The 12,925-nt window shown below is 33.5% G+C and overlaps 1 protein-coding gene across 11 annotated transcripts in view; it reads right to left on the minus strand.

Annotated features, from left to right (window-relative positions):
• Nucleotides 1-12,925, minus strand: part of LOC143355912 (protein kibra-like) — a 247,416-nt gene that overhangs the window by 219,437 nt on the left and 15,054 nt on the right. The window contains exon 3 of one of the 11 annotated variants that reach the window (XM_076791116.1): nt 1,452-1,573. The exons of the other annotated variants lie outside the window; for them this stretch is intronic. Coding sequence (XP_076647231.1) covers nt 1,452-1,489 — 38 coding nt within the window. The 5' untranslated portion in view covers nt 1,490-1,573. The remainder of the gene's footprint in view (nt 1-1,451; nt 1,574-12,925) is intronic. 11 annotated transcript variants of the gene reach the window in all.

Genomic DNA, 12,925 nt, shown 5'->3' on the forward strand with positions numbered 1-12,925 from the left:
TATTGCTTTATTCAGTCTTACAGCCAAGAATTGGGCTCGGTTTACAATATCCTACACTTACAACAAAATAAGACTATTTTATCCACGCATTCTCTCTCTCTCTCTCTCTCTCTCTCTCTCTCTCTCTCTCTCTCTCTCCCTCTCTCTCTCTCTCTCTCTCTCTCTCTCACTCACTCATCCCTACTCTGACCACTTTACCTATATACTGCCTATTCCTATTCTTATCCCGATTATTGGTTGGTTACACTGATTGAAGTATCGTGGTGCAAAGTCGTCGCTTACAACTGGTTACTATTGTAATTAACAAAACAGAATAAAGTCTCAACAAGAAAAACTGCTCGTGAATATTGATCCGATTGATAATCCGTCATAAGAGACAGGGGATGCCATGAGTTTGATTAAGTATTTCATTACTTTATTTCATGAATCACAAATCTTGACCATTCATTTTCTTTATCGATTTGACTCGATGGAACTACATATTGCGATTCTATTAAAAAATAATTTTTACAATAATGAATGTTAATCTTGGATTTTTAAGTTCAGTTTCAATAGTGTTCAATAGATTATCGATTATGGGACGATTATTTAAACAAAATTTTGATTGAAATCACAGAATTGCAATAAACATATTATACAAACACATTCCTACGTACCTGTGTTAGCACGATAATTAACGGTATACATGCCCAAATATTCGAAGAGTATAATGTATCTTTACCAGTTACATGCTTTTATGTACTTATGTGCATACCCATATAATATTTTCATGTCTGTTCTCTTTTTATATATCACAAATGTTTCTGGTATACCTCTTGTGGACCTACAGAGTGTATCATAAATGTACGTCAATACGTTAGGGGGTAACTCTGCAGACTAAAACCAGCAAAAAATGTCATATGGGCATATAACCGATGTCCGATATACCTCACAAGAGGTTAAACTTGACTTATGGACCCCGGAAATTTTTTATTTTTTTTTATATGATCTTGTAAATTTTGGCGAGAAAATGCCAAAAATCCAAGTTTTAACGTCAGGAATTCACTGGCACAAAACATATGTGTGTTTAAAGTTGGCCGATTTCAAGCGTTTTTTACAGGTAAGGCGCCGCCATGTTGGCATGTACCTAGCGTTTCGTATCGTCTAACCAGCGGAATCGCTGGATGGCAGCACAAGCACAAGGTGATGTCGACAACCTAGATTTGCAAGCGTATTCGGGTCGGCTTGGCGGACGACCCTCTCCACCCCCCCCCCCACCAACCAACTGAACACGTATAACTTTTAAACCAGTGAATTCCTAATTCTAAAATTTGGATTTTTGGCATTTTCTCGTCAAAATCTGCAGGATCATATAAAAAAGTTGTGGAGAAGTGCAGCCCAAAGAAATAATGTACGCGGTCTACAATAAAGAATACCCGAAAAAATGGATTTTAAGATTATTCGAAAAATACCTGGTGGGTTCCAGCAGAAAAGAGTACGGAATTCGCATCAATGCTACGACACGTCGCGACTTGCAGTACCGTGTGTTGACTATTGAGGCACTTCGGTGGCCACTTCGATCAGTTTCTTTAATCTGTAATTGTAAATATAACTAGTCGTCAGCATTTCTATTATATCAGATTCTACTAATGAAGTTCCTCTTGTCTACATTGGAATGCCGATAAAGATAAAACAAAGAATGTCGTCTTATCACTACAATCGAAATAGAAAACAACGCGACGCGAGGAAGCCGTAAATAGGATTGACCGATTGCAAGAACGTAACAGCATACAATCAGTCGCTTCGGTGGACATTAATTAAGCAAGAAAATTAAAAAATGAATGGTTTCATTTATAATAAATTAATAGTATACAAGGAACGAAGAAGATACAACAAGAAATAATATAATGATATGATATGACATATGATATGATATGATATCATATAATACAATATAATATAATATGATATAATATAACATAATATAATATAATATGATGTAATATAACATAATATAATATAATATGATGTAATATAATATAACATAATATAATATAATATAATATAATATAATATAATATAATATAACATAATATAATATAATATAATATAATATAATATAACATAATATAATATAATATAATATAATATAATATAATATAATATAATATAACATAACATAACATAACATAACATAACATAACATAACATAACATAACATAATATAATATAATATAATATAATATAATATAATATAATATAATATAATATAATATAATATAATATAATATAATATAATATAATATAATATAATATAATATAATATAATATAATATAATATAATATAATATAATATAATATAATATAATATAATATAATATCATATAATATAATATAATATAATATAATATAATATAATATAATATAATATAATATAATATAATATAATATAATATAATATAATATAATATAATATAATATAATATAATATAATATAATATAATATAATATAATATAATATAATATAATATAATACAATATAACATAATTGTTGGGACAAATAGTAGCTCGCTACGTGGCCGCAGGAGCGCGTCCCCCTACCGCTTTTATGCGTGGAAGTGAATGTGAACAGTCAGTCGGTTTTCAGGATTTCGTGCTAAGCACGATGTAAACATAACCTAAGAGAAATATCTACAGTGTGAGTCACCTAACGTATGTACCTCAAATAACTTTGTTGTTTTTTAAGATGCGTCAAATGTCTTAACGGCTAAGTTGAATGGCTCAATGGGACTTACACGATGCCACAAAAATATTTGTTTTTGTTATTTTTTAGAAATTTCAAGGTCACCTTCATTTTTTTAAACGGGACCATCCCTTTTTAAACACTGATGTTAGTCCCTTTCATTACAAATTCAGTGACAGTTTAAGATCATTATTGGTCACAAACAGAGGGAACGTATAAAATTTAAAAAGATTAGTTTTGTTAAAAGATAGCGTACAGATGAGTGCTACAACAACAGTTGAAGATATGCATCAGCGTGTTATAAGAGCATGTACGAATGTTACCTCAGTTCGACATACCTTTATAACCCGTTTATAAAAATGTATCGATGTAAACGGCCATCATGTCGAACATTTATGAAATAGAGGTATTCTATTCTTGTAATTTTAAATATTATACGTTTTCTCTGCCTGTGACCCTGAATAACCTTGAGTAATTATAGTCACTGAATTCGCAATGAAAGGAACTATCATTGTAGGTGTTTAAAAGGAGGTGGTCGTGTTTAAAGAAAATGGAGGTGACCTCTAAAAGAAAAATAACAAGGACAAATATTTTTATGGCATCGTATGAGCCCCATAGAGCCATTCAACTTTGTCCTGAAGACATTTGACGTATCTTTGAAAATAACAAAGATATTTGAGGTGAAAACGTTAAGTCATACGCGTGTTCCTTCATTTCTAATATAGCATTTATAATATAATACATTATAATAAAAGATAATTATAATATAATAATGGTATGGATGTCCCAAATTGTGTCGCTAGAATACATGCATGTAAATATCGTAAACTGACGGAACAATGGCAATGCGAAGTAACGTTAGCATCTATTGAACATACTCCGGGATTAGCTAGTTGTCACGTTGTCAGCTACGAGATCATACGCTTTAGAAACCGACACCTTACGCGACATAAACGATAATTACCTAATAGAGACTATACGTTCAATGACAGAGCAAAATGATAAACAGATAACATCCCACAAATAGAATGTTTAAACCTTTATTTGTAACCTATGCAAAATCCAGAAGATCTGTTATTGACTTGCTATTTTGAAAACAATCTTCCGTCTATTTTCTATTGCAATGCTGAGTTTTGTCTTCGAGTGTCTAAATTTTTAATTTAGCTTGAAGCTTGAATCGACATTTTTTTCACTAGTTTACAATTTCGATACATTAGGTGATTTCGGAATTTAGACGAATATCAAGTCGGTCATATATTCATAAAATAGACAATTTTTATATACCAACTAATATTGTGGGACACATTGATATCTAGGTAGTAGGGAGAAGTCGGCATGATGTCGTGAATTGAACATTTGGATTAACAAATGCACCAAAATTACTTTAGAATATTAATATTATCTATAAAAATGCAGGCGTGTATGATTAGCGCGAACCAGGTACAAAAGTACTGTTGCTAGGGATGGCAACGATACATCGATGTTTTAGAAATACAGTGAATCCGGGTTATACGTCGCAAAGCTTCTGAATTAGGCGACGTCGAAATATTCCACTACCGTGGGGTATATTCCGTGAAGGGCCAACAAGTGTGATCATAACACGGGTCGGGTATATCCGTGTGAGACCAGGAGGCTACTACTAATCTAACAAGAAAACCTTTCGATTTTTCATTATTTTTTATGGGATTTTTACCAACATATATATTACTTGGTATATTACCAAGATATAATTCCAATAATATTTACTTGTGTAAAGAACGATGAAAGTTACTTCCCATTACAATTATATTAACGGAAAAAAGTGTAAATATAAATCCGAATTGTATTGTGTTTGGTATAATTTTAATAAGAAAAATTCAGCAATTATACTGGTGAAAGTCTCGTAAAAAAATAATTCATAATATAAAAGTTTAAGTTTTGATTTAAAAGCCTGGGTTCACGCCAGTCTTTCATCTTTCCCGAACGCTTGGACTCTCCGCGTCTCTTTCTTTCCCATACCCTGTCCTTATTTGCGTTTGGAACTTTAATCGTTCATTATATAAGTAATTATAATCGGAATCATATCATGTTTAGTTTCATTTTAATCAGAAAAATGCAATGAATATGTCTGTGAAAGTCCCATAAAAAAATAATGAAAAACAAAAAAGTTCTCGAGCTTCGTTGTCCTTTTCTACGTTTGGCACTCCATGAAAAAAATAGTAGGGACTTGTCGGCAGCATTTCCCCGCTGTGACTTTGACAGATGATTCAAAGAAGACAGAAGTTACGACGTGTTTACCTTTTCTACGTTCGGAACTTCATCAAAAATAGTGCCCCGAGCACAAGATCCAAGCTTCTGACATATAAAGCGGATTCACTGTATCAATATTTTCTCGCGATATATCGATATTTTTATCATGGATATTTCGAGTTCGATATATAGAAATCATCGATGTTTTTTTATAAATATCGACGTTTTCAAATAGTTGGAATAGTTGTATTTGATTTAGATTATCCCATAATTGACCGGATCAATTTTATGAGCCGTGAACGAAAATAGAAAGCTGCTTTAAAATAATTATAAATATTACACATACTCTGAAGTAATGACAAAACTATCAGTACGTACTTCAATTTTCGTATTTTCGTTCTTCTCGGCACGTTCACAGCTCCGTGTTGGCGGGATATTTAAAAACTTTAGAACAACACATTATAGTATGACTAACGCCGAATATCTGCGTTCGAATGCGCACAAAGAAATGAGTGTCATCGTACATACGTTGTCAAGGATGCAATCACGTTTATAGCGTTGATCGAATATTTCATTACTATTTCTTTTCGTTAGAATTGTTATTCTGTCTTATTATTGTTGTTGTATTTTATTATTATCTTTATTTGTTTTACATTTTATATGTATATACACACAGTCATAATAAAATGAGGGCACATATACGAAAAATTTGTTGAAAATTCTTGAGAGAATGTTTTTAACGTTTTGTATATTTTCTCTTTTTGTTCTGTACGACATCCAACATACACTTCGACATAAATAGTTTTCTGGGATTTTTGCGACGGATGTGAGTTGTAATTTCTATTTGACACACATCTTTAACTCTGTAATACATTTGCAGTACACTTCATGTCAGTGTTGCCCAATAGTTCTCTATCGCATTCGGATCGGGAGGTCTCGCTGGTCATTCCAAAATACCTATTTTTTTCATTAAAGTGGCCTCTCGCACACTTTGTAGTGTGCACGCTGGCGTTTGTTATTGTGAATGTGTTTTTTTTTTATCATCTACGATGTCAATGGAATTTCTACTGTTTAATTTTTTATCAAAATATTAAGTATCTGGTACTCTGCGAAGTCCAACACCGTGGCTATAATAATAAATGATTACAAGGCAAACCAAGCAGTTGCTCCATCAACCGAGCACCCACGAATATATCGACTACGCATAGCTACGGCACTGTTGAGTCGAGATAAGACGGCAAGGACCGCGTCGCGGGAACGCGTCGCACACAAGCTGTCAATGAACATTTTCTTGACCTGCTCATGTACTTACCAACTGAAACAAATATTTTTCGTAAATGGTTTCTTTACCAGAAACGTCTGTAGAATCCAGCTAAAGGATTTTACACATAATTACAAAAATAGTGCGTATAATGTATCCGCTTCAGCTCTTCTTCAAACTTTAACAGGTACTTACAACTATTACAAACTTCAACAAAATGTAATCGTTTACATGAATACGTGAAAGAAAATTCCCTCTGTCTCTTGACTCAAATCCGAATTTTTTTCGCACGTATTACCTCATTTTTTGCCAAAATCAAGCATTTATATAAAAACAGATATATTTCAAGAACTGTGAGTGAAAAGCAACTCTGCTCCCGGATTTGATTTTAGAATGAGAACTCTATAAGAATAACCCAGTGAATATTGTAAAACATTTTTCGTGTTGTACAGGGTGTAAAAAAATGTTTTGTCGTGACTATCATAGATGGCTTCTACATCTTCCAATCGGTGGAGATCTGGTAAAAAAACGTCCCGCAAAATTGACCTTGACCTTGAAATTCAAAGTCAAATTTTTTCTTGCATCCTGTTCTACTCATCACAAGGGTCAAAGTTGTCAAAGGAACTATGGGTCAAAACTCAATAGTTTCGTTAGAAATTAATTAAGTAATTGTCACTTGTGAGATGAATTTTATTTATACCTGACAGCTCCATATTTGAAACTTATATGCTGTGTATCAAACAAGTCGGTGCGATAATGTAAACAGACCGTCGGAACGTTACTGAAACACCTTCTGTTTCCATTATTCTCTCAATAAACATAAACACTTCAATTATATCTTCCCGGATTACCTCTTCTTCTCAGATAATTTATGCCTCGGATTTCCTTACACGCGTATGTCCTTCAGTCTCTATCTAACTTTCGAGTGGTTTCTGTGGTTATTAGAAGTGTTAATTTGGTGTCTACAATGGTGAGAAGGTGTTTCAATATTCGGCAAATGCTTCGTGTAATAGATGAAGCATTAGGCAGTTATGGTTTGGCACATCAAATATATAAAGAGTGGCTTAGACACAATGGAAGATATCGTAGAGAAGCTGATGTTCCTGATCGACGAGATTTTCAAAGATTGGATCAGCAGTTTGGGGACGGTGAGTCCGTTCGAAGTCTTCTTAACAATCATCGAGAAGCAGGGCGACCTCAGGTGCACTGACGTATAGAAGAGCGAGTTATTGCACTTGCACGATCCCATCCTCTAATGGGTTTACGTAGAATGGACAGATTTGTCGGTGTATCACATATGACAGTGTGTCGAATAATTAGAGAGGAAGGTTTCCGACCATGTCGGATTTATAGAGTTCAGGCACTCCGAACGAACGATTATGCTGCTAGGAAGGAATATTGTCGCTGGATGCTACAAAAATTACGCGAAGATAGATTTTTCCTGAAAAACGTGCTCTTTGCAGATGAAAGTAGTTTTTCAAGCCACGCCTTGCACAACCGGCAGAATACCAGAATATGGAATTACCGACATCCTAACGCTGCACTACAGAACTACCATCAAGGACGATTTGCAATTAACGAGTGGGTGGGAATGTTAGGAAACCAAATTATTGGTCCTATATACTTGCCAAACCGTTTAACTAGTAGAAATTACTTGAATTTTTTGCGTTCACGCTTATTAAGCGAACTTCGTCGAATCGTGCCGCGTGGAAGACCTAATCGAATCTACTTTATGCACGATGGTGCACCACCCCATTTTAGTATACCAATTCGACAATTCCTGAATAACATGTTCGGATCACGATGGATAGGTCGAAGACCCGCACCGAAGTTGTGGCCACCGCGATCACCTGATCTAAACCCTCTTGATTTTTGTCTCTGGGGTGCTGTAAAGGATATGGTTTACAGATCGGGACAACAAATAAGAAATATCCAGGAATTAAGAGCCCGCATAGATAATGCATTCCACCGGTTACAAAATATTCCAGACATTCACCAAAGAATACGTGACAATACAAATTAAGACTACAAGTTTGCTTACAAAATAATGGTGGTCACATAGAAGTTGGTATGTAAGCTCGATTATTACGAAACATCAATCAAGATGGATCCGTTCTTTGGCTTCGAACAAGATATAGAAGATAACAATTTTTGAACATTTAACAGGTAAGATTCACACATATTTACATCATATTGTTCAATAACTATTTTCAAGATATTGGTTGAGTTTTGACCCGTGGTTCCTTTGACAACTTTGACCCTTGTGATGAGTAGAACAGGTTGCAAGAAAAAAATTTAACCTTGAATTTCAAGTCAATTTTGCGGGACGTTTTTTTAACAGACCTCCACCGATCGGAAGATGTAGAAGCCATCTATGATAGTCATGACAAAACATTTTTTACACGCTGTACATTGTACTTCATTATTTGCGTACACATATACTTAAAAAGTAAGACTTTTTCTTTTAATTTTTTATACTGATAGATTGTATTAAAATATATAAAAAATATATATACACAAATAACACGTGTTACCTCATTACGTGCAAATTATTAAAACTATAAATAAGTCAGATGTGCCATCTTTTTGTCGCGGTGCGTGGGTACGTTTACTCAATATTACAGATCCAAATACGTGTTGGACGGTGTCATCGGTTTTTAGATTATATATTTTTTTATTGCAAGATAAAGACCCATTTTCCCGATGTACTGTACGTGAGAAAGCAATTGAATTACTGTATTTATTAAACTAAAATTGAACTAATTAAACTTTCTTTATCTATTACATGTACTCAGATAATAATTACAATAAAAAATCTCTAATCCTTAGTTTTTCTAAAACGCGGTGAAATTAGGAATTCTGTCACAATACGAACTCAACGCCCTTTTGTAAACGTTGTACGCTGGTTCAATTATTCGTGGTGCTTGCTGGACAAAATCATTTTTTCACGGTTGTGAGCTTACTTTAGGTCTTAGTTGTTACAACCCAAGTCAGCTTTGCATTACAGTCTATACATTCATTAAAAATGTTAATTACAAATATTAGTAACAAATAGTGATATTTAAAATCTGTTTTCACACATCTATTTCTTATAAAAAATTATACGACTTTGTCCTCTAAACTATTCCTCCAATTCTGATAGTTCCCAAGATATTCAAATTTCGACCTGATTTGTAACGTTCTGTAAGTTTAGACTGCTATTAACAAAAGTAAAAAGTCTCTACTTTTTATACATTCGATTCTCATCGCATGGATCGACGCGGAACATATGTATACTTTTTGATTGACAAACTTTTACTAAAAACTACTTGACGGATTTAGAAAAATACAAAAAAGCTATTGATAATTTAGGGGTATTAAGACATAATTTAAGGTATTACCTATATTATAAGATCCTATATTTAGCATACATTTAAGATCTCATACATTTTGATAAAATATTTCTATCGAATAAGAGGCAGTTTACTGTCTGCCGCTAAGTCGTAGTTTGCCAATCCGTAAACATTAACCATTTTTATGTAAGGGCCTTGATACATGGTTATTATAGATAACATTGGTATAATTAGTTTTTGTTGATCAGAAAATGAATTTTTTCCAGCTAATTGGGGCATTCGAACCACTGTGCGTAGGTTCGAAACCTGTTCGGATCACTACAATAATGTACATACGTAGAACAAGTCTAATTCGTTGAATTTCGATTTCATTCATCTATACTCTATACATTTATAATATTTTTGCAACGCCGTTTCTTTGCAAGAAATAGAAAAAAGAATCTGGAAACCATAATCATGTAAATAGAAGTGATGTTGCTTTTAGACTTCTGTTTAAAATCTACATTTTTGTCAAATTTCACCGCATTTGACATTCTTTACGACTCGAATATTTAACTAGAAAATTCGAGAAAATTCCTTGGTACAATATGCTATTAAATTGTTATGAATATTGCTCGAAGGTATCGATATAGAAAGATATTGTTTTCTATAACAAAGCCTTCTTTTGTAGTACTGCACAAAATTCGATGGCGCCTAAACCGATAATCCGATTTCTCCTCTTTGCTACCCTTCTGATTAAGATAGCGTTTTAAATTAGGTACAAAACATTTTTTCATAATGCTTTTATTTTACATAATGCTATCCATATTCGCGCGTTTCACTAATATGACTATTACAATGTCCGCTATTTGAAATAAAAAAGCATATTGCATTCTGAAACTTTGTCCGTTTATTATCCTATTATAGCTTAAGAATACAGTGAATTCGCGTTTTATGTCAGCAGCACGGATCTTGGCGTCGCTTAAGTTCCAGAGGTCACTATTCTTTGGTCCGCGCCAAACGTAGAAAAGGACAGCGATACTCGCCGCCGGGAAACGGTTGACAAGGACTGTAAATAGTTTCGTCTTATACTTTATTGGTCAAAGTCACAGCGGGGAAATGCTGTCGACGAGATTCTACTATTCTTTGATGCAGTGCCGAACGTAGAAAAGGACAGCAAAGCTCGAAAACTTCTTTATTTTTCATTATTTTTTTATGGGACTTTCACCAACATATTCGTGGCATTTTCCTAATGAAAATGATACCAAATATGATATAATTCCGGTGATATTTACTTGTGCAATGAACGATTAACGTTTCGCGTAGGAAAGAAGGACAGCGTATGAGAGAGAAAGAGACGCGGATAGTCGAGCTCAGGCCTTTAAATCAAAATTTAAACTTTTTTATTATTAATTATTTTTTTTACAAGACTTTCACCAATATATTCGTTGAATTTTCTCGATTAAAATGATACCAAACACGATACAATTCGGATCATATTTACACTAATTTTCCGTTAATATAATTGTAATGGGAAGTAACTTTCATCGTTTACTACACAAGTAAATATCATCGTCATTATATAATATTTGGTATCATTTTAATCACAAAAATTCCACAAACATATTAGCGAAAATCTCATAAAAAAGTAATTAATAATAAAAAAGTTCAAGTTTTAATTTAAAGGCCTGAGCTCACGCCTGTGTTTCATTTTTCCTGAACGCTTCGACTCTCCGCGTCTCTTTCTTTCCCATACCCTGTCCTTTGCATCCGAAACGGACATCATAATATATTCCAAATATTCGTACATTATATATTATTGTATTATACATACCGGTATTTCATATTGATAGTTTATAGTTTGCGATCAATGTGACTTGCATTAGCTAGAGATTCGATGGTTTTATGTTGTGATTCAGCCATTGTTGTTACTGTTAGAGTATTTACTTTTCTGTACAGAATGTATAGAATTATGTCTGTATTATTTCTCAAAGCGTTTGCTAATATTGTAATGCAATTTATTGATATTCGAGAAAGACGAAGGTAGATATGGTGTGTACATGTATATTGCTAATACAATATCTTGAACAATAGCAGAAACAATAGCATAAACAATAATATGTACTATATTCTGGCTAATGGAAGTCACATTGAACACAATAAATACCGAAATACCGGTAAGTATAATATAATAATACTTACTATGCAAAATGTTTCCTTCATTTCTGTCCTTGTATAGGCTTGAAGGTCATGGTCATGCACATGACGGAATTCATTTTGGCATACGGTTTATGTGATATTATAAAACGTATGCAGCATTGCATTTAAAATTTAAACTTTCTCTATTTTTCGGTGTTCGCGTACCTAGGGTATATATTGAGGTACGAACTCTAGTAACAAAGTATTCCTAAATCAATCACTGTGCATTCCTAACTCAGCATTAACCATGAAGTATTCATTTAGAAATCAGTGACCGGATATTTACGAACTATCTCATCGAACTTCTGTCTAACAGTACACGCGCTGTCGTTGTAACTCCTTTAAACAAGTTACGAAATGGCAAAGGGTTGATCGTGAATGAAGCACATTATAATACACATTATACACATTAGTTATTATTGACTAAATATGATGTACATGGTTTTAAGGCGTGCATCTGATAGTGATAAAAAAAATCGTGTGAAGGCCATTTTAACGGTTTTCTCTAGGTCATCGCATTTTTTTCATATTAACATGTACTTTTTATAACGCGATGTGGTAGTCGGTGTCAAGTTGAGTTTAGCGATCTACACACAACGACCTTGATGTGACCTTGAAGGCCAAAAAATCAGTTTCAGTTTTAAGAATGTAAAAGTAATGATATCTCGATTTCGGCATAACTTTATTCTTTTTCATGACTATGCGTGTGTTAACACTTTTTCGATAGATGTTAATTTACTCGAAAAATATCTAACTGGCATAACAGCTCCAATTTCATTAATCATGTCTTTGTGTTTTTTCAACATTTCATTGTGTCAAAAAGGTTTTTCCATCCTATATACGTACAGGATATGACATGGCTTGCCCTTCTCTTTATCCCATTCAAAGCGTCAGTCTTTACCAATTTTCAGTATAAACCTTTAAATCTTCGGAGCAACAAATATCAGGTTCAAGGATAGCTTTGACCACATTATGTGGCTTTTGTTAAGTGGACAACAAGCACCAGTAACTCACAATTGACGTAGCAGGCTTGACCAAGTCGGAGGAGGTTTCTTCCCAATTGTGTGTTCCAAATCGTCATAAATGATACTTCCCTTTTCAGTTGGATTTATTTTTTTTTCATCACACACTTGTATGCACAGGTGTAATATTTCAGCAATTGTTCAACATCGAAATTAAAAGCATATTTAGTGGATCGTTGAC

The sequence above is a fragment of the Halictus rubicundus genome, chromosome 7, assembly GCF_050948215.1.
Source record: "Halictus rubicundus isolate RS-2024b chromosome 7, iyHalRubi1_principal, whole genome shotgun sequence".
NCBI lineage: Eukaryota > Metazoa > Arthropoda > Insecta > Hymenoptera > Halictidae > Halictus > Halictus rubicundus.